Raw genomic sequence first — 22683 nt, 5'->3', positions numbered from 1 at the left:
AGTATGCCTCCAGTGGGAAGGGTCCAACCTCATATACTTCTGAAGTAGCCACAAAATGGTCCCTACGGTTATTATGATAAAGAGACCACAACAGCTTGCCTTGCTACACAAGACAGTGCAGAATAGATAGAAGAGCAAAGAATAAGCAAAGCTTCCATCTGAAGCACATTTAGTTTCAAGTCCTTTCTGAAGATGGACAAAATAGGAGGACTGTTTTGGGCGAGATCAGAATCAATCCTGTATTACAGTTTTCTGCTATTACAGAGATCTCTATTAAGAACATTTATAGATACCCCTCTGAAACAGCACATATTCCCTTCAAGGACACTTAATTAATGCTTTCATTCTTATCATTAACTACAATTTACACTGTAGCAAATCCAGGCAAGTTCTGTCTCACATACAGATCCAGAAAGCACTCTATTTCTGGATACTCCACTTGATGGCTTAGTATCTCATATCCTATTATTTTAATTTTCAGGAAGCTGTTCAATACCTTGCAAGAAAAGTATGTTTTATACAAACAGTTAAAGCCTTATTTGATACATTACCTTGCTAAAAAGGAAAAAAAAAAAATCTTCTGAGATTTTTCTGAAGCAAAAAGTGTATTTTTTCTCTTTGCCTCACAATTTCAAAATTGCCTAGGACAACACAATTGTCTGCACATTTTACATATGACATCCTTGATTTATTCCTTGAAAGATTTTATTTTTTTAGACATCTAGACAATTTGGGTCCAAATCTGGCATGCATATTACACATAGTAAACCTACAGCTGACTTGCAGTCATTGTCACTTTTCACATGGTTATTACAGTGTTTTCAAAGAGAATAGGAAATGACACAGGAAGGAAAAGCAATTATTATAGGTGTCTTTCAAAGTATGCAGAAGAGCCAACAAGACATAGAAAATAATTTTAAAACCATATAAAATATAAAAAGAAAACACATGATTTATATACTACAGCAGCTTAATAACAGCCTCCATCCCTTCCACCCCTCCAACCCCGTGATGTTATAGCAATTCCTTCTTACTGCCCAGGGAAAAACGAGCTCTGTCATACAGCTGTAGTTCACTTCTCTTACAGTCTCACTGGCTTTGCTATCCAGTAGCACCGAGTACTGCATTTCTCCACCTCTTTGATACTGTGCAACTCGACTGCTTTTGCACAGATGGGCTACAAATTCATTTGTATGGTAACAAAATAAACACAGACCCATGGCCTTTCATGTGGGAGTGGCCATTCTGCTGCTGCTACACTCTGGAGACCTTCAGTAGAGGGCACAGGACAAGGGTCCAAGTATTTTCAAATCATAATGTTATTTCTTCGTAGCTATATCTGATTAGTACACTGTTCCTGAGTCCTAAAGGACAGAAAGGGTTTTCTGCCTGACCTTTCCCTTTGAATTTTTGTAAATAATTAGCCCACACCAGACATTAAGTGTAATGCAAACCAGCTGTAGAACTTCCTTCCTTTCTGTCTTCAAGAAGCAAAATCCATTCCTTAGTTGCTTGTCAAAACTAGAGGCAACAGCTCTCTAAACCTGGTATGTGAACATATATTTCTGTCAGCCATCTTGCAGTTTTGCATTATTCAGCTCATTGCTTCAGATTATTACATATGTATCTCCAATTAGGAGTGAAACCACGGTCCGTAATACAGTAAAACCAAGTCTGCTCTTTAGCTGTATTGCTTTCAGAGAAAGAAAAATTGCTGTTTTTCCAAGGCTTACGAGAGTTATTCTGCCTCCATCCAAGCTGAAGCATAACAAATTAATCACATCAATGTTTTCAAAACAATTCCAGAAAATAATCAGTGTATCTTCCTTATCTACTTACAGAGACAGAACTCTGTACAAAGTCTAAAATGAAGACCCTGAATAGGGTCCAACAAAACATTTAAAAGCTCAGACATGTTCAATATCTTTGGAGCAAATAATTTTTTTTTAGCCAATGGTATTTTCTCAAAACTTTATCTACTTGTACTTGATCTTTTTAACAGACAGCAAGGCCCCTGCCTTTGGTTTATGTTTCATTTCATAGAATCATAGAATGGTCCGGTTGGAAAGGACCTTAAAGATCATCTAGTTCCAACCCTCTTGCCATTCACTAGATCAGGTTGCTCAGAGCTTCATCCACCCTGGCCTTGAACACTTTCAGGAATGGAATTTCTCTGGGTAATCTGTTCCAGTGCCTCACCACTATCACAGCAAAGAACTTCCTCCTAATATCTAATCTAAACCTACTCTCTTTCAATTTTAAGCCATTCCCCCTTGTCCTATCACTAGATGCTCTTGTAAAAAGTTCCTCTCTATCTTTCTTGTAGGCTCCTTTCAGGTACTGGAAGGCTGCAATTAGGTCACCCCTAAGCCTTCTCTTTTCCAGGCTGGACAAACCCAATTCTCCCATCCTTTCCTCACAGGAGAGGTGCTCCATCCCCCTAATCAACTTGGTGGCTCTCCTCCAAACTCTCTTCGACAGCTCGATGTCCTTCCTGTGCTAAGGAATCAAGAGCAAGACTTGTGTTCTCCGGAGTAGCACTGTGCAGGTAAGTTTTAGTGACATAGTTCACAAGACAGCAACCTGCTTCTCATTCAAGAAGGGCAGTATTCACATGGACTACACAAATCTGAGTTGCTCCTGCACTTCCATTTCTTCCTTTACAAAAATCAGAAAAAATCTGGTTTTTTCATTCAAAATTAACAGGTATCTTGAACAAAGTGTCCAAATATACCACACCTACACCACCCAATCACACCCCCATTTACTAGGTAGTGGGTTAAAAATTAACTATAAGCCTTGCAGTAGTCAGGAGAGGACAAACATTTTGCAGCCTTAGAAAAGAATCCTTATTTTCTGGGTATTTCATATAAGCTATGCAGAATGGCAGCAGGGGTGATACAAGCTTAGTTATACATTTCTGTATAAGAAAGTATAAGTTGCTTCAATATCCCACTGCAGCTACGTGAATTAACTATAAACCTGCTAGAATGGCATTATAGGATTTAAAATTGACATTTGAAATTTTGCCAGCATGAGGTGGTAAAACCAGTCAGGAACACATCAAAATACTTCCTAATGGACATCATATTTAGATCATCTCTTAGTCCCCCAGGCAAGTGAGAAATTTTGAAATGCAAACTGTGTTAGAAAGCAATGCAGAGCTACTGCATACCAGTTTTACTTATTAACACTTCCTGGAAGTGAGTATACATGACAAAGCTTAGAAACATGTATTTGCAATATGCTTTTTCCCCTGCCATAACAGCTTTCTACAAATGCCACAACTAATAATGCAGACGTCTAGTCCATGTGCTCTGGCTTTAGAAACTGAAAACAATACCTTGGGGTTGACTTGTTACCATACACACACAACTACCCCTTTGCACACACTGAAGAAAGGCCACAGACTAGAACAAGACATTAACAGCACTTTTAATGTATCAATTTATTGCATATGTCAGTACATAAAAATAGAAAAGTGTTTTTTGTAAAATTAACTTTATTGTAAAAACCAGACTAGAATGAGAATGTAAAACTTTGCCACAATTAGCACATATACAGTAACATTTATGCTTTGTCTACAAAACTTAAGAATACTTTAAGACAATTTTGCCTTAACTATAAAGAAAAATCAAATAAAAAGCTTGCATCTTATATTCAGTGACTGTTTCTGAATTCAAAACACAAGTGTTATTTAGAACTTCAATATGCTATCTCTATTTACACTTCTGTGGGGTTCTACTTTAAATTATACAAGCAGGATGGCATTGCAAATTATACCTAATGGGATGCATCAGGCTGATCCCACTACATGCAAGAGGCACTGATTTTATATTTGGCAGAAGTGCCCCTAGCAAAATGACCTGTCATTAACAAAAATAAAAATATACTTTTCAAGAATCGAATTATGAAATACAAATGGAGGTACGTCTGCATCTTTTTGCTAACAGAAGAGACCATACCTTGGACTCTCAGTTCAGCCTTGCATTCTTCACTGTGAACATACAACGTGACCCAATGATTAGCTCAGAGATGCTGATATGCATATTTTGTATAACAGTTAATCCTTCTGCCCTTCAGCTGAGAGATTGTCCGTAGCCTACCAAATGCATTTGTGCTCTATTTCTAATTTTACCTGAGAAATGGACATGAGGGCATCTAAACCAGTTAACGTGTCTTCAGAAGAAAGCACAGCTTATCTCTGCATTTCACAGTTCAGAAACAAATACTGGGAATGTAAACTTGGGTTAGCAGGAAGTCTCAAGTATTTCCACTAATTAAAAACACACACATGTGCACACAAGGTCTTATGCTTACTTACAAGGACTCTACTGCTACAGCTGTTCAACTCCTGCCCCCTCAACTTTGTTTTTCCTTTTTTTTTTTTAAACTTAAATTTCCTCTTATAAAACAGACAATTCCTTTAATGAGCATGTTTAAACCAAGATGCTTTCGTACAAAGCTATGAAAATAACTCAACTTTTTCCCAAACTAGAAATTTATATGTACAGGACAAATACTTGAGAAATATCTATGTACAAATGGATAACTTTTATGAGAAAACATATAATGGCATTAAATAAATGCAACAGTACCATAGCACACATTTTGGCAATTTAAAGTTATTATTACTATGTTGCTTACAGTTCAGTTTTTAGCAGCAGGTAACTGTGGGTTTACATCACACAGTCCATAAAATAAAAACAAGTCTTGACTTGTCAGAACAAGTTCCTTCCCCCTCCTCCCTCCCTTAAAGGACTGTATGCACAGCAGTGGATATTTGCATAAACCCATCATTTCCTTCCTGTTTTCTTTCAGTGGATTTCACAGCCAATACAACAAAAAAATAGCATGATAGCATTCATTCACAAGTGTATGTGGCCAACCCATTAAGGGAGAAGTAAAACCATGCATATGTGGCAGGTGGAAGAAACCACATTAAGTGTAAAGGATGCATATATGACAACTGTGTCTTCTCACACTCAATACTTGCAAAAGCAGACACAAAGTTTCATATTTATGTCCCAGACAGTATAGTGAAAATATATGGCTTGATAATCAAAAGTAATATTTAAACACAGCCCATTTTGAACAGTTTCAGATTGCCATAATCTAACATCACACATTTGACTCTGACTTTGCAACTGTATGCCCAAATGAGAATACTCCATTTGTACAAAAGTGCTACGTAATACGAGGGGTATTTTGGGTTGAGAGTTTTGTTTTGATTGGTGGGAACTGGGATTAAAAGCCATGTTACTTTAGAAATTGACATTTTATGAAAAAAATCACAATCGTATTTAATGGCAAGTTGTGACACCTTCTGAAACAACTATTTTCTCTTCATTCTGTCTCCAACAATTAATCTATTCTTTTGGTTTTATCAACTGATTTTTACAAAAGCAGTATTTGCCTGCTGATATTCCTTCTCCCCTTCCACCTCTATTCTAAAGTAAAGTGAAGTAGATGAAAAAAAATCTATGCAAGCAGCTCACATCGGGAAAAGGCAATGCTACGTCTGTTAACTCCTTTCTGCTGGTACAAACACTGCCTCCCCTCCCAGCCCCACAGCCAAACTTCTCAAATATACCTTCCCCCCATGCCCTGCCTGCTTGCCACCCCCCCCACACAAAAAAAATCAACAAAACCACCACCACTGTAAGGCTGAAAAGACAGTTTTGGTTTCACTCAGATTTAAAACTATGCTCTACGATTTTAGGTCTATAGATCCCAAAAGACCTACAGTTTTTTTCAATCAACTCTAAGAAAACCTTAATAATAGTATCATAAAACATACTTACCAGAGAAAGCAGCAAGTTCTGGTATGAATATATTTAAAAATTTAAAAAAAAAAAAAAAAGGTCACATTTACGTAAAGATGTATCACCCTATCTACAAATTGCTGATAACTATTATCCATGTGTACAGAAGAACTGTAATTCCATTTGGAGGCATAACCATTAAGGCACCAGTTCAGGAAAGCAGTTTTATTCAACCAAAGAACTTAAGCACAAGCTTAAAATACCATTGTCCCTCAGGAAACAGATTTTAGGTGTGTGCTGAGATGCTTTTCTGAATCAGAACAACATGGTATAAACGTTGATTTAAAAATTTCAATCTGAAGGGCAATCATACAGATTGTGTGGAAGATTTTCCAGTTTGCTCTTCCCAATAAAGAAATATTTGGAAGAGGCGAAATCAGCTGCAGTGGATGGGAAATTAAACCTGCAGAAGAGATATAAATCGCTCCCATACTCCAATACAGACTGAGCTAACAGCATATGTCTTTGCAGAATCATCAAGGCTGGAAAAGACCTTCATGATCATCTAGTCCAACCATCAACTAAGACCACCATAGCCACTCCTAAACCATATCTTCAAGTGCCACATCCAGATGGTTCTTGAATAATTCCAGAGATGGTGACTCCACCACCTCCCTGGGCAACTTAGTGCAAGGCCTAGCACCTCTTCCAGTGAAAATATTTTTCTAATATCTAATCTGAACCTTCCCTGACGCAACTTAAGGCCATTTTCTCTCGTCCTTCCACTTGAGACATGGCAGAAGAGATCAAAACCCACCTTGCTAAAACCTCCTTTCAGGTAGTAGAAAGCGGTAAGATCTCCCCTGAGCCTTCTTTTCTCCGCACTAAACGACTCCAGCTCCATCAGCTGCTCTTCATAGGACTTGCCCTCTAGGCCCTTCCCCAGCTCCATTGCACTTCTTTGGATACGCTCGAGGACCTCAATGTCTTTCTTGTCATGAGGGGTCCAAAACTGCACACAGAACTCAAGATGTGGCATCATCAGTGCCAAGTACAGACAGACATTCATTGCCCTAGTCCAGCTGGCCACACTATTTTTGATACAGGCCGAGATGCCATTGGCCTTCTTGGCCACCCAGACACAGTACTGCCTTATGTCCTTACATCCTTAGCTGGATGTTGACCAACACACCCAAGTCCCTTTCTGCTGAGGAGCTCTCAAGCCACTCTTCCCCCAGCCTGTAGTGCTGCCTGTGCTTGTTGTGACGCAAGTGTAGGACCCAGCCCTTGGCCTTGTTGAACCTCATACCATTGGCTTTGGCCCATTGATCAGTCAGTATCTGCAGAGCCTTCCTACTCTCAATAATAGCACTGCCTAGACTACCTGCCCATTTTTATTATCCTTATTGTAACAACTGTATATATTCATCTCTAATCAAGTGATGGCTGATTATTATTTGAATTTGTTTCTTCTGGAGGTATAAATAAAGGGCACATACATTTAACTACCAGCCTAAAAAACTAACACAGATACCTACTTTTACCTTGTACGTATGACCACCCATTTCACCTTGAGAAATACCACCTCAAAATGCACAAGCAGATTACCAGTAACAAATAGTTTGCGTGTACATCAGTGAGGAAAGCTTGAGGCAGAAGGGAGCTTAGATTGCACTGCTGTCTTTCTGAAGGTTACTTCTATTTTCTATGGCAAAATCGGTAAAATCCTGAAGTCGTGATGTTTAGGCACATACAACTTTCTGTGCACTATTATAATACAAATAGTAAAATGAAAACAGGGAAAATATTTTTTTTTTTCATTTTCAGTTGCAGTTTGAAATATATATGTTTGCATAACCATAAAAAACTAATAATAACCCAGGATAGTATACCTGCATGTATACTCTACCATTAATGTTATTTTATATTATTTAGCACATTAAAGACTTCCCACTTTGCATAATATAAAATTTCAAGGAATAAAACACTAATCTCATGCATGGCACACTGTAAATAAACTCTAAGAGAAGCAACAAATCATTGTGCTAACCATGGCTGTCCAAAAAGCTCACACATACAGCAGTGAATACTGAAGAGCCTCCTGATGTTCTAAACTAATACATTCTGTACTACTTTTGTAGCAAGTTCCTTTAATAGCATCTGTTGTACATATCAAAGAAATGGAATTTAGGGACAGAGATACCAAAAAAGTATGAGAAAGACATAAAATGGTTCATTTACAATGCTGCAAATGTAAAAGTTATCTGGAACACCTTAATAAAATATCAGACCTTTCCAAGTTTAATTTCACTCTTTAGGCAAGTACAGACATGACATACATTTAAAAATGGACATTCTTTTACCACTTATCACAAATCAAGGTACAGTGCAGGTACTCCCCCCACCCTACCCCAAAGAAGAATATCAATTATATTATTGTCACGTTAGATGATGTTTTCGCCATTTCTTCAGGGGAGTGAGTCTTTATTACTTCTTTGATGAACTGTTCAAGTGCAGTGAAATAACCCTGGCACTGCCAAGTGTCATTATGAGTTCCATCAGGAAATATTGCCAATCTCTTAGTCCGAGCTGGGGATAATTCATAAAGTTGCTTCATCATAACTGGTGGAATTAACTGGTCAGACAACCCAGAGATGAAGAGAGAAGGCATTCTGCACTGAGAGATTTTTCTGTAGGACAGAAATTTATTTTTGTAGCACCATAAGGGAAGATATCGCATTGGAAAGAAAGAGAACAAAGTGCTGGCCATATAAGGGATGCTAAGAAAGGTGTTCTCCACCACAATGGCAGAAATCCTATGGGAATTTTCAGAAGCCAAGTGAATAGCTACTGCTCCCCCCAAGGAACGGCCAAAAAGAAAAATTTTTGTTTTATCAAGATCGGACCGAGTCATCACATAGTCTAACACAGCCTCAGAATCTAAGTACAAGCCTTCTTCACTTGCTTCTCCTTCACTTTTTCCATACCCTCTATAATCGACCAGAATCAAGTTTACTTTCAGGTTTACCAGCATTAACAAAGCATTTGGCAACCTGTGGCCGATGTTGCCTGCGTTGCCGTGAAAGTAAATGATGGTTGGAGAATAAGCTGCATTGTCCCCTGTGTATCTCAGCAGGATAAGATTGAGAAGAACTCCATCTTTGGTTTTGATGAAGATGTTTTCATGTGGTATACCAGTAGGCATAGGAACATAAAGGCGTGATGAAGAGGGCTGTTCAGGAAAGTAAAGCAGCACATCCTGGAATTTATATAATATACCCGCTATTGATACAAATATTAATATAAGTAGTATAATGCCTCCGTACAGGTGGAAAGTCACTATCAGGGGTAAAAGACAAATACGGCAGAGACTCCAAGACCAGGAAGCCAAAGCTAGTAGCCATCTTTTAACAAAGGTCCAAAGCATCCATGATTTTTCCATTGTAGAAGTCAGTGATCTTTTACTCCAAGTAAATCCTGGAAAAAAAAAAGCCAAAGGTATGCATATAAATAAAGGGAAAAGAAAAATGATGCAATTTAAGCACTCATGCTTGCAGAAGATTAATGGCAAGTCAACATATCAGGGCATTAAAATCATATTTGGTGGCAAACTCCCTTTTTGGAAACCATTTGACTCTGTAAAACAAGCAGAAAAGCAATCATAAGGAAAGGCTTTAGAACTCTTCAAAGTCCTATTTATAGTATTTCAGCAAAATCCATTAATAGCACTAGAAAACTGGTTGACTGAGACCATAGTAACTTATGCTTTCCCCTCAGTCTTCCCTTCCAACCAAGAGAACAACCATACAGACCGTATCACCAGTTTGTCAAAGCTTCTTATATAAGTTATTTTAAACCCAGAACACAAACAAAAATAGCCTTTATTTTTACGTTGCTAAGTAGCATTCAATAAGCCTGTGCACATCACTTTGCAGCCAGTGGAGGCTCACCATGCGTCCTGGCTCTGCTATCAGTGGCTGTCTTTCAGCATCTCAATCAACCATGATTACAGAGCAACACGTGAAGGGGTCAGAAGAGACTCCTCTATAGTAAGATACTACACTGTTGTTATATTTGTGACAGCTTTTTTTGCTAGATTTTGATTGTTTCTGTTTTGCAATGCTAGTTTTCCACTATTAGATCAATAATTCATATTAAGTCTTTAGCTGAATGGAAGATTGTATCATCACACAAGACATTGAAAACAGTCAGCTAACTACACTGTTCTCTGATTAATGAAAAGCACAATTGCTGAAAGGACCAAACATGAAAACAGACTCATGACAAAAACATGCATACAGCATAAAACAAGGAGAGTGATGTTAATGACCATAGATTAAACCTTCTTTCCAATGATAAGAGACAGTTACATCTCCCAGTATACATATAATCTCTCCCAGTATTTACTGCTGGGAACAGGTAAAAACTGCCACACTTACATGAGAACTACAGCACACCACTCAGTTGCCACACTGCCTGGAATGACAACACAAGCTCACTTGTTTAACAAAACTGAGTCATAGAGCAGATAATAATTACAGTTTAGACACAAAGTTATAATCTCCTGAAATGATGTAATGCAGTAAGAATCTGAATTTAATCCAAAGGAGTTTGACATGCAGAGATGCATCCAAGTATTCTGCACCAGCCATCCTGGTAGGAACAAGTGATAACCAGTGACCTCTGCAGCCACAGCTTTTGTGTTCCACAGATATGTTAAGCACCCAATCTGACCAGGAAAAACTGCCATCCATAACTATTTTATGCAATAATTAGAAATAAATCCAAAATAAAACTAATCTGTTACATCTAAAGATTCAAATATTAACCAAAACCATGTCATTAAGATTTTATATAATGTATCTACTCTAAGTACATAAAACTGGTGAAATACAAAGTAATACAGAGCAGTTATCCCAGCTTTGTTCTCCTGTATTATTTATAAGCTCATGTTTAACATCCACATCCAAGTATGCACAAAATATTGTCTATAAGACAATTTAATTCTTGTGATCCATTTCTCTAGTAAAGAACTCACAGCAATTAGGAGACATATAAAGTAGCTACTTCAATTTCCAAGAGAGCTTCCTAATGAAGGTAGCAAATGTTTCCTGCATTACATTTCAAGACTATAAGAACATTGACAATGAGAGAGTAAAACCATTCTCATCTATTATGTTAATCAAAATTTTTCTGACTTCCTTAAAAAAGAGACTCCAAAAATGCTTTCTCATCAAGACATTCACAAGAGTATAAGACCCATGATTAAACCCACATAAAACTAATAAAAGACAAAGAAGTAATAAAAATCTCGCTTAAGGTGATGAAGCTTTGCAAAATTCCCATATACACTAAGGACTGTTGCTTGAAGACAGATACAGCTGATTTTAGTTTCATTTGTGCACTGCTTCTATTTTTATTTTAGTAGGCTAATATTATCAAAATGTTATACTACTGAGATACTGCTGCCGTGTGATTATTTCTGAGATATATACATATATACATATATATATATATAAACTTTGCTAGTGGAGTTCTAAAACCCATGCATCCTACAACTAGAACTCAAAACACAGTAGTTAACAGGAAGGGCAAACTACATGGCCACAAATGTTACACACTCAGTACATATTTAAACTAAGTGGACTACTCTGCACTAATGAACAACTACATTACCATTAAAGTTTTCTTCCCCATTATGATAAGCTTCACTAGTTCCATTGATTTCCAGGCCTGAATCAGCCCATATCTCATACTTCACATCCTACTGAAAGATTTGTTAGCTAGAGAACTAAGCTGTAAGTTTCTCCTAGGTTCTTCCCCACTTCCTTCCAATACCAATTGAAAGATCACTGGAGAGACAAAAGATGGTTTCTCAAACGCACAGGCCTAGAAGAGACTCTAAACCAAACTAATACAACCTTATTCTCAATAAAGCTACAATCCATGCTTTCTATGGAGCCCAATGCAACAGACCTTTCAAACACTGTCTTATTTGAGCTGAACAGCAGATCATGATACAAACAGAACCAAATTTCCACTTGAAGGACAGAAATAAAAAGGGTAAGCTAATATAGTAATTTTCAATGAGCAATAAGGTCAGCACTTTTTGAAGTGTATGAGATTTAGGACTGTTCAAAGTGTATGAGATTTGAGACTGTTCAATATACTGCAAGACAACACACAGACACAAAAAAATTCTCTTCTTGATCTTCATTTCCCACTCGTATTGTGCTGGATGGGAAGTTATACACCTTTCAAACACTTTACAATGTAACATCTTATGATGCAAAAACTCTGTGTTGATGTATGAAGAGCATGTGTTACAGTTCTCCTGTATCTCTAATTTTTGCAACTAATAGGGGGACAGAATAGTCAGGGAAAGGTGTGAGAGGGGGATAGGAAAGGGAGAGCAATGTATTTAGACTTTGATGTCTGACCAGGTTAAACTAAGAAACAGAGAAGACACATCACCTGGGCAAAACTGTCCCTCTTTCTAGACAAGACTGCTTCTCTTCCTGGACTACAAGAACCACTCATGGACTTGCTCCATAACTGTCTGATGTTCCAGTTATGCCAAGAAGCAGGCACACCTTTATGTCTTCTAAAAGAGAAGTTTTTAATCAATTTCTGCCTTATGCAAGTATGACTAGTTTTTTTTTTTTTCATGGCTGTTTAACAGGATTATCTCAGTTGTACTGCCTCTACAGCTCTCTAAAGAGATAACATGAAACATCACCCATGTATTACAGATGGAGACATGGGAACCAAGGGAAGTCAGCTAGTTGGCCAGTGGCAGGGTAGTGGAAGTTTTGTATCATACAGGGAAATAAGATTTCTCTACAGGTTTCCTTCCCAAATCTCCTAGACAAAACATTAACTCCCTGGAACTTATTCTTGGTTCACTAAAAAAATTTTTAAAAATTTTTTTTGAAGGAACATTGCATTGCGGTACTGTATTTCAAGTAATTGTTGTAACTCTGCAAATGACTTTGCAAGAAGTTTTCCTATAACAAAGAGTCACATCCCATTTTACAGCATTCACAGTATTTTATAACTGCTGATTATTTAAACTAAGTTAGAGGCTATGTAAACAAGCATAAGGGCATTTTTTTTTAAACTTGTCATGAAAGTCAATGTCTGTGACAAATATAGTCAACAACACCAGAACCATACAGTTCTATCTGGTAGATGTTTTCCTAAGTAACTCTTACGTTAACATTAATTCCTACATATGCTGTTCTTGTTCTACGCTACTCTTACTACTGGAAAATATTTCTTAATACACTTAAAAAGAAGAGAGACTTATTACTTAAATTCTTCACTTTGAGTTCAAGGTTCATTAACCTCCAAATACGTAATCTACCTTCATTTCCTCCAGACTATGTAAACTCAGTTCCTCTGCTTTCTTCTCATAATTTCTTCTCTCAGTTTTCTCATTCCCAAATATGATTAGAGGTCTTTCCTCTAGAATGCACGTGCTTCACATTTTCTCCTGTCCCTCTGATAATGTGCATTAGAAAGGCTAGCCTTTGGGAATCCTGATGCTTCCTACAAGTATTTCTTTGATGATGCTTGCATACTTCAAAGACAAGCAGAAGACAGTACTGAAATATAAAGTTCTACTGTGGAAATCATTAACACGCAAGAACAGCAATCCAGCCTAATTCAACCTTGACCTAATGAAAGTAAGACTTAGCCAGACTGCTGCTGTACCTTTGGCTTAAAGACTAGTTCAGTTTACACTGCCACATAAACTGTATTGCCCCTCAAAAGAGAAAGGAAATTTGCAAGTGATGAGTTTCACTTTTATGTCAGAGGGATATACACTATGCTGATATACACACACACACCTGTATATACACTTCAGTATCTCCACTGCTGAATCCACAGTCGAGGAGCTATTGCAGACCTGTATGTTCTATCAGACGAGCTACAAATCTCATAATTAGGTAGCTACCGAAAACACAAATCACTCACAGCAATAAAAATAAAAAAATAAAGTCTTTATGATCAAGGTACTTTAACGATATTCTGCTTTGCTCTAATGCTATTCTTAATTGGTTAATGCCATTATTGACTGAAAAATCATGAAAACTCAAGTGCATACTTAGAGTACTTGTGAACAATTTTTCATTCATTTTGAACAGCAGCTGAAATTACTCTTGTATCTGTCGCGAATTCTGTTGTTTTGTCTTTGTCCATATTTTTAATATTAAAAGTGCCATTTTCATACACCAATCACATTATAAAGCATTTACCTTTAGATGTGATGATTTCCCAGGTTTCATCTCTGCCTGAAAGACAACTCCATTTATGAATTGAGTGAAATTGCTTTTGAATTACACACATAATTTACTGTTTGCCTTCAGTTACTCATAAGAAAATTAAGAAGTGCTAACAGCCAAACCCCCTAGAACTACAACTACTTTAATGATGAAATTACGCATTTCATATTCATGCTTCACCTATTAAGCTGAACACTTGTTTGAAACATGTGATGAACTTGAAAACATTTTACAATGAAGTTCAACAATCACATCAAAATGTCCTGGACTGTACACACAGTACACATATAATATAAAAATTGCATAAAAATGAAGTTATGCTAGATTTACATTGTCTCCTTCAAACTAATTTTTAGTGTATGAGCAGCCTTAAAGTTAGTGCTAAGAAGCACAATCAGGTGTTTAATGGCTGCTTCCTCATTTAAGAGTTAAGTCTTAGCACTCACTGCAATCTTTTGTGTTTTAAAATAAACAAACAAAATCAGATTATTTCTCTGTGTTTTTAAGAAATACCTAAAGACATCTGTTGGTTTTTACTACACTTCCTTCTCCTAGACTCTACCTGCTCCAGACACAGATAAGATTTGCTCAAGCTTTACATTTACTCATACTTATTCAGAAGACTCCTGTAAACAGAAATATTAAGTCCTCAGCTGTAAAAAATTAGTTTCAGATGGGAACTGATCCAACAGAAAATTTACAAGCTACAATCTACAAACCCACAAGACAGGAAAAATACACTTCCTTAGTACTACGGAGAGAAAGGAAAAGAGAAAAAGGAAAAATGACAGCAAAGCAGTGACTCCTAACAAAGGAAAAAGCACAGCAAGAATAACACATTTAAGGGCTCTGGCTTTTAAAATCAACAAACCACTTGTCCTACTTAGTTCAAACAGGGAATTTTCACAACTCTGCATCAGACTGTACACGTTCATAACTGAAAGTGTTTTCCTCTTAACTCTTATTACACCTCCTTTTACAATCGACAAGTCTTAATGAACCTTAGAGGCATGTCTTGAATAATGATGATACTGGGTAAAAAACCGCCAAAACAATAACTAACCAAGGCTGGCTATCTTAGAACCTTAGTCTTCCAGTGAGTATAGGCTTCTAAAACATATTACTTCACAAGCATGTTAAATTATTTTGTTTTTTACCTAAGACAACCACCTGTTTCAGCCTTGCCAATACAGTCACTTGGCACAGTAAGAACATTAAAGTTATCATCATCAGCCCCACCTCCTACAAGCATCCCCATTTGCAGGAATTGTTCCCTACGGCAGCGGAGACAAACGAAACAGTAGACCAAGACCTTGCTACGAGGAAGCTAAAGATCTCCCGGGGCTCCGCAGGAAGGCACCTGCAGGAACTTCTGACGGCGCTGCCAACGCGGCAGCTCCTCGGGAGCCACGTCCCGAAAGGCCGGCACAGGAGCCGCGCACTCGCGGGGACAGAACCGGCCTGCCAGCCGCTCCCAGGAAAAAGCCGCGTTTATGCACGGACAGACCCCCAACACCAAAGTGACAACCAGACCTGCCGGCCGCCCCCGCCGCCCCGGCTCCCGCCCGCCCCGCCGCGGCCTCCCGGGGCCGGGGCCGGCCGCCACCTCCCCGTGCCCAGCGCTCCCCCCGCGGGGCGGGACCGGCCCCAGGGCGGCCAGACCCACCCGCCGCATCCTCCCGGGCGGCCGCCGCCGGTGCCTCGGGCCAGCGCAGACCCCGACGCGCAACTTCAACCGCGGCTCCTTCCTCCCGAGGCAGGAAGCCGCCGCAGCCGCGGTTCCGCTTCCAGGTCACCGCCCGGCCGTTCTCCCTTCTCTCCCCGCCTTCCCGCACCGGGGGATCCGCCAGCGCTTCCCCGCCCCGGCCCGGGGGAGGAGCGCGGACCGCGGCATCAGCGGGCCGCTCTTCCTCTTCCGGGGCGGGGGTAGCTGGTGTCAGCCCTTCACTGCAGGTATCCTCGGCTCCACGTAAGTCTCGCCCGGGGTGGCTGCGCCTCCATCGCCCCCGCAGTCTCCTCTCGTGCTGAGCAGGAGGTGCCCCTCCCCGGGAGGTGTCCGCTCCCCCGCCGTGACCGTGGCAGGGGGATGTGGCACAGGGATGTGGGATGGTTGGGTGAGTGGGGTCTCTCTCCGCGGGAGGAGCACCGGGAGCGGTGCCGGCCCCGTTGGACACCGCTCCCTCGGAGCGCGGGGAGCGGCCGGTTGACAGGGGCCGAGGGCGGGCGGTGTCGGGGGCAGGCTGCGTTCCCGGGCGGGGCGGAGGAGGAAATCGTTCTCCGAGCAGGGACAGCTCCTGCCTGGGCACCAACGGGAGGGGAGCGCGCTGCCTTCTCCTGCCTTGCAATCAGTCAGTCCTCTGTGTAGGTGATGCCGGTGTTTCAGTGTCGCAGCCCCACTGCTGAGTGTGACCCTTAACTAAGGACAGTGGTACCAGCTGATGACCTTTAAGAAAGATAACGGTTAAATCTTAGTTCGAAAAAGGAGAAATAAAGGTAAATAGTAGTTACAGATGGGGGTTTTTTTGGAATAACGTGCTGGTGTTTTCTCTAAAAATATATACCTTTTTTTGTTCTTGATGAAAAGCAGACTGATGGCTTTCGCACCTGTGTCGCAGCCTCCTAAAAAAACAGTGGCCTCTCACGTGCCTTTCGCAGATCTGTGCGCTACTCTGGAGCGAATACAGAAGTGTAAATCTCGTCCGGAGAAGACCAAGTATTTTAAGGATTTTCTGGACTCCTGGAGGAAATTCCATGATGCACTTCACCAAAAAGAGAAAGACGTCACAGATTCCTTTTACCCAGCTATGCGGCTTATTCTTCCACAGCTGGAAAGAGAAAGGATGGCATATGGAATTAAAGAAACTATGCTTGCAAAACTGTATATTGAACTGCTTCATTTACCAAAAGATGGAAAAGACGCTGCAAAGCTTTTAAATTACAGAACACCTACAGGCTCACGTGGAGACGCTGGAGATTTTGCAATGATCGCATACTTTGTGCTGAAACCTAGGAGCCCAAAACAAGGCAGACTGACAATAGAACAAGTCAATGAACACTTAGATGCGATAGCTAGTAATAATGCTGCGAAAAACAAGGGTCAGTTAAAGAAAAGCCTTCTTCAGTTAATTACCCAGAGCACAGCACTGGAACAAAAATGGCTTATCCGGATGATTATAAAGGATCTAAAGCTTGGCGTTAGTCAACAAACTATATTTTCCATTTTTCATCCTGATGCTGCTGAATTACACAATGTCACAACTGATTTGGAAAAAGTTTGTATACAGCTGCATGATCCCTCTGTCTCACTTAGTGATGTTTCTATCATGTTGTTTTCTGCCTTTAAACCAATGCTTGCTGCCATTGCAGATGTCCAGCAAATTGAGAAACAAATGAATAACCAGATATTCTACATAGAAACTAAGCTGGATGGTGAGCGTATGCAGATGCACAAAGATGGGGATGTGTATAAATATTTTTCCCGAAATGGGTTTGACTATACTCAGCAGTTTGGTGCTTCACCCCTTGAAGGTTCATTAACGCCATTTATTCATAATGTATTTAAAAGCAATATACAAAATTGCATTCTCGATGGTGAAATGATGGCTTACAATCCTGAGACGCAAACCTTTATGCAAAAAGGAAACAAATTTGACATAAAAAGAATGGTGGAGGACTCTGATCTGCAGACCTGCTTCTGTGTGTTCGACGTGTTGATGGTTAATGATCAGAAGTTGGGGCACGAAGTACTAAGCAAAAGATATGAAATCTTAAGTAGCGTATTTACCCCGGTAAAGGGCAGGATTCATATTGTAAATAAGAAAAGTGCCAGAACAAGAAAAGAAGTAATTGATGCTTTAAATGAAGCAATAGATAACAGAGAGGAAGGGATTATGGTGAAAGATCCCATGTCCACCTACAAACCTGACAAACGCGGGGAAGGCTGGTTAAAAATCAAGCCAGAATACGTCAATGGACTGATGGATGAGCTAGACCTTTTAATTGTTGGTGGTTACTGGGGGAAGGGGTCACGTGGTGGGATGATGTCTCATTTTCTGTGCGCTATTGCAGAGACGCCCCCTCCAAATGAAAAACCAACCATTTTCCACTCAATTTGTCGTGTTGGCTCTGGCTATACTATGAAGGAGTTGTATGATCTAGGCTTGAAACTGGCTAAATACTGGAAGCCCTACCATAGGAAGGACCCTCCCTGCAACATTTTGTGTGGAACTGAAAAACCTGAAATGTACATTGAACCTTGCAACTCTGTCATAGTTCAGATCAAGGCAGCCGAAATTGTTGACAGTGATATGTACAAAACTGACTGTACTTTGAGATTCCCCCGAATCGAGAAGATAAGAGAGGACAAAGAATGGTATGAGTGCATGACTTCAGACATGTTAGAAGATCTCAGAAGCAAAGCAGAAGGGAAACTGGCATCTAAGCACCTTCATATAGATGAGTATGATGAGCCACATGAGAAAAAAAGGAAAACTGTTTCAAAGGTGAGGAAAGTAATTGGAATAGCTGAGCAATTTAAAGCTCCTGATCTTTCTAGTGTAAACAAGGTTTCAAATGTATTTGAAGATGTTGAGTTTTGTGTTATGACAGGAACAGGGAAATACACAAAGTCTGAGCTGGAAAGCAGAATAGCCGAATGTGGTGGCAGTGTGGTACAGAACCCGGGGCCGGATACTTACTGTGTCATTGCAGGAGCTGAGAATGTCAGAGTGAGAAACATCATTGCTTCCAACAAATACGATGTGGTGAGGGCAGAGTGGCTCCTTCAGTGTTTTCAAACCAAAATGCTGGTGCCTTGGCAACCAGCCTTTATGATTCATATGTCTCCTGACACAAAAGAACATTTTGCTCGTGAGTACGATTGTTATGGAGACAGCTACACAGCAAACACAGATGTTGCACAGCTCAAGGAAGTGTTCTCAAGAGTGAAAAACAATAAAGCAATGCCTTTGGACGTAATTGCAGAGATAGAAGAACGTTATTCATGGAACAGTTGTCAGCTCAGTATATTCAGAGGAAACACTATTTATGTGGACTGTTATGCTGTTGTTAATGACCCTAAAAGCAAAATCCCTGGAATAACACTATCAATTAGAGCTTTGGAGCTCCGTTTTTATGGTGCAAAAGTAGTCTCTCACCTTGAAGATGGTGTCTCCCATGTTGTTATAGGAGAAGATCATTCCCGGGTAAAAGAGATGAAAGCACTCAGGAGAACATTTGGGAAAAAATTCAAAATTGTAACTGAGCTGTGGGTAACAGAGTCAGTGGAGGAAGGAGTCGCAAAGAATGAAAATCAGTACTTAGTTTAAAGTAGTTTTTACGATTGGAGCAAAGGCAATCTTGTTGGAATGACTGGACTCGGATTTTATGAGGTTGCCTTAAATTTTTTGTGTGTTTTCATGTCTGCTTAAAGCTGGCTCTGGCTAAAGAATAACACTGTACTGCTGAAATCAGAGGAAGGCTTTTAATTATAGTGTTGTGGAAGCAAGAGGATGCTAATCTATGTTGGAGGAATAAAAATCACCACAAGATAAATAATGTAAGCCTTTTAATGCATAAACAGATCTCAGGAGAGATTTAATATTTTACATAAATAAAATATGTTTGAAACTGGCTAGTTTGTCCTAGCTGTTAGCAATGCTTGCCTCTATTTTTCAAAATGGAGACAATAATTTACCATTTTATGGAGATTTTACTATTTATCTATTGTTTATTTATCAATTTGCAGTCACATTCGTGCTTTTGTTGATGTGTTTTGCGTGTATTCCGTATGCTACAGAATTTGGTAATTTATGAACTTAATCTGTACTATTTTGACTTGTTTACATTGGTTTTAGCATTGAGCACTGCACAGCCTCAGAAGCACTTTGATTTTACGATATTGCATAGATCCCATGTTTCTTTGTAAATAACCTTTGATAAATAACCTTTGTAAATAACCTAAACTTTTGATTGAGGTGCTAATGAATTAATAATGACCTATATTTATGAAATACAAATCAGTTACTTAAAAACTAATAACCTCCTGTGTGCTTATTACAGTTAAAGCTAAACTGTGAAGTGCAACAGGGCTAGGCTTTTACAGTCACCTATCAGTTTATCTTTCAAATAATGCTTCTTAAGATATTTTAGTAATGTAGGATTTATTTCCAAATATCCAGTTCAATGTATATTTTTTCAATTACTAAATAAAACCTATTTTTAAAGTCTACCTGGTATTTATTTTTAGGAAGCAATAATTCTTTTGAAAAGCACAAAACTTAGTTTCTGATTTTACTGTTAGATAATTCATGCATTAACTTTGAGGGGAGAAGGGTTGAGGTCTGAGTTCTTGTTATGTCAGTAATGGTACCAAACAGATGGGGAGATCACACTGAATCAGTTTTTAGCTGACCTGTTTCTTCAATGCTTTTTGTGGTCATGTTCATACAAAAGTTACTGTAAAAAGAATTGGGAAATGTTACAAAACACTAATTGGAAAGAAGTTTATTGTTATCTCCTATAGTTAATGTCTTTGGAGCTCCCTTATTATTTGAAATATACTAAATAGGTAAAATGTAAAAAACATTGACCACAGATTACTGTTACCAGGCCTGCTTTTCTCATCTTCTTGGGTGGGGCTTGTATGGTGGGACTGTGCCATTTGTTGGTGAGGGTACTGCCTTGTGCCTGTCTTGCTGTTCCCCTAGCACACTTTCCCTTGTGGAGCAGCCCTCTTGCATCCCTTGACACAATAAGGGATTGAATGAATGAAGGAAAGTTGGCTTCCTTGCTTCTTTCTGTTCCCTCACAGAACTACCTTTCTTTGTCCCCCTGATATTCATCTGGTATTTGGTTTGGATGTGAACTTCTTTCCAGGACCAAATTAAAAATTTGTGGAAAGCTTATAATTTTTTTTACTGTAGTACATCTGTTTGCTAAAACACTTAAAGTGTGTGGTCCCTGTTGCTCAATTTCCAGTTAATCTTTCCTGAAAGAGTCCATCTGTATGTTTTGAAAGAGTCTGTTTTAAGAAGGCCCATTTATTCAGGTGAAATCAGTCAAAACCTGTCACTATAGTAAATAACAGATAAGGTGTACTATTCTGTTTATGGCACCTCAGTTTTAAGATCTGGTGAGAGATTTTAAAAAGCCCTGCAGTTTTTCTGTTAAAAAAACCCAAATGACCAACAGTCATTTAATCTTTCCAGTCTGTGTGTAACTGCAGTTGGAATTCTTTCAAAAGAGGGACTTGACGTTATAAAATGTCACGAAAAGGATTAAGAAATGTTCCTTCAAAGGTGACTAGGGAAATGCCTTTTAAGATAGTTCAAGCAAGTATAAAGCATCTACAGCTGGTAACAGCTGTTGTACCATGAAACAGTAGATGGCCCTGTAAAATTTTACGTTACTGCTCTTTGCTGTGAAGGGATAGGAATGAGAGAACACCAAGTTTGACTTATACAAACCTAACAGTGAAGGTAGAGTTTATAGGTCTAATTAAAATGTTTCTCCATGATGCTTTCTGGAAGTAAGGAAATTAAAAGGCATCCACCTCAAAATTGTTTTCTTTTATAAAAAATATATTCAGCATTATATTTGGATGCTTTTTACAGATGTAGCTTTTCTTCTTAATTTTGGGGAAGATTATTTCTAGAGAACATAGAAGGGATAATTTAAGTTCAAACTGCAAGCATTAATGTTCTTTGCTTTTCTTATAAAGGATGCAGAAAGCCTGAGCGTGTGATTGTGTTTGAAAACTGAGATAACAAGGCAATTTCAACACGTATACTTGGCACTAGGTTAGTGACAAAATATATTTAAATTCATTCTTTTGTTAATGCTGCAGGTAGAGGAACTATGTAAAGCCACAAAACCAGAGTTCATTTTTCTCCTGTGTTGCGTATCATATATAAAGTTAAATACAGTTTTCAGGACTGAAGTTGCCAGAAATAAGATACCATGGAAAAAAAAGTATTGTTACACACAAAATATGGTGTGAGGGATTGTGTATTCCACTCTCTCATCATCACTTTCCCAAAACAGAATGAATTTACATAGTCTGGTTCTGTATAGAACTAGTTAGAAAATGTTAGCTATGATATTACTGTGATAGTACTGTTGCTTTTTATGAAGTTCAAACTAGCATTTGGAAATAGGTTCAGGTAGAAGGTTGTTTTGTTTCTTATAGAAGTCTTTGTGGTTCTGTTTAAATTTTTATAATTTGTCTAGCATTATGTGTTTTGTTATAGTATAAGAGTAGCTTGGTGGATAAGGGTAGAGCACTAGATGCTGGTTTTCAGGGGTTTAGGAACCCTTTTGACACTGTCCATGGACAGCAGGTGAAGTATGGACTAGATGAATGGACAGGGAAGCAGATTGAAAACTGGTTGAAATGCCAGGCTGAGAGAGTTGTCATCAGCAGTCAGGGTACAAAAGAAAACAGCAACTTTTGCTTAAAACTAGAAAAATACTTTCTTACTGTGAGGGTGGTGAAACATAGGAACAGATTGCTCAGAGAAGTTGTGGAGTCTCCATCCTTGGTGACATTTAAAACACAACTGGATAAAGTCCTGAAAAACCGGCTCTAGCTGACACTTCAAGTGGATAGAATTGGACTAGATGATGTTGAG

At 39.0% G+C, this 22683-nt stretch overlaps 2 protein-coding genes across 7 annotated transcripts; one reads left to right on the top strand and one right to left on the bottom strand.

Annotated features, from left to right (window-relative positions):
- Positions 1-5828: 5828 nt before the first annotated feature.
- ABHD13 (abhydrolase domain containing 13) lies at positions 5829-15872 on the bottom strand. 3 transcript variants are annotated; one of them, XM_050333035.1, is made up of 3 exons: positions 15720-15838; positions 14027-14062; positions 5829-9242 (listed from the first exon to the last, which is right to left on the bottom strand). In XM_050333035.1, the coding sequence occupies exon 3, from the start codon at positions 9205-9207 to the stop codon at positions 8194-8196; it is 1014 nt and encodes a 337-aa protein (XP_050188992.1). In that variant the 5' UTR covers positions 9208-9242; positions 14027-14062; positions 15720-15838; the 3' UTR covers positions 5829-8193. The 3 variants fall into 3 exon arrangements, with proteins under 3 accessions (XP_050188992.1, XP_050188993.1, XP_050188994.1); XM_050333036.1 differs by lacking the exon at positions 14027-14062 and having other exon boundaries at positions 15720-15872; XM_050333037.1 differs by lacking the exons at positions 14027-14062; positions 15720-15838 and adding an exon at positions 12240-12338.
- Positions 15873-15941: 69 nt separating this feature from the next.
- On the top strand, positions 15942-20280 carry LIG4 (DNA ligase 4). Of its 4 annotated transcripts, none has more exons than XM_050333030.1 (2): positions 15942-16022; positions 16641-20280. In XM_050333030.1, the coding sequence occupies exon 2, from the start codon at positions 16645-16647 to the stop codon at positions 19378-19380; it is 2736 nt and encodes a 911-aa protein (XP_050188987.1). In that variant the 5' UTR covers positions 15942-16022; positions 16641-16644; the 3' UTR covers positions 19381-20280. The 4 variants fall into 4 exon arrangements, with proteins under 4 accessions (XP_050188987.1, XP_050188988.1, XP_050188991.1 ...); XM_050333031.1 differs by having other exon boundaries at positions 15979-16022; positions 16638-20280; XM_050333034.1 differs by having other exon boundaries at positions 15990-16006.
- Positions 20281-22683: the final 2403 nt, after the last annotated feature.

Source organism: Myiozetetes cayanensis, unplaced genomic scaffold (assembly GCF_022539395.1).
Source record: "Myiozetetes cayanensis isolate MyiCay16 unplaced genomic scaffold, myiCay2020 scf5-8, whole genome shotgun sequence".
NCBI classification, from domain to species: Eukaryota; Metazoa; Chordata; class Aves; order Passeriformes; family Tyrannidae; genus Myiozetetes; species Myiozetetes cayanensis.
Note: the sequence above shows the minus strand (reverse complement) of the source record. Positions and strands in the feature narration are given on the sequence as shown.

What these genes read in the sequence shown, in the direction of transcription:
- ABHD13 (XM_050333036.1), bottom strand. Translation starts at nt 9,207, where the DNA reads ATGGAAAAATCATGGATGCTTTGGACCTTTGTTAAAAGATGGCTACTA.
- LIG4 (XM_050333030.1), top strand. Translation starts at nt 16,645, where the DNA reads ATGGCTTTCGCACCTGTGTCGCAGCCTCCTAAAAAAACAGTGGCCTCT.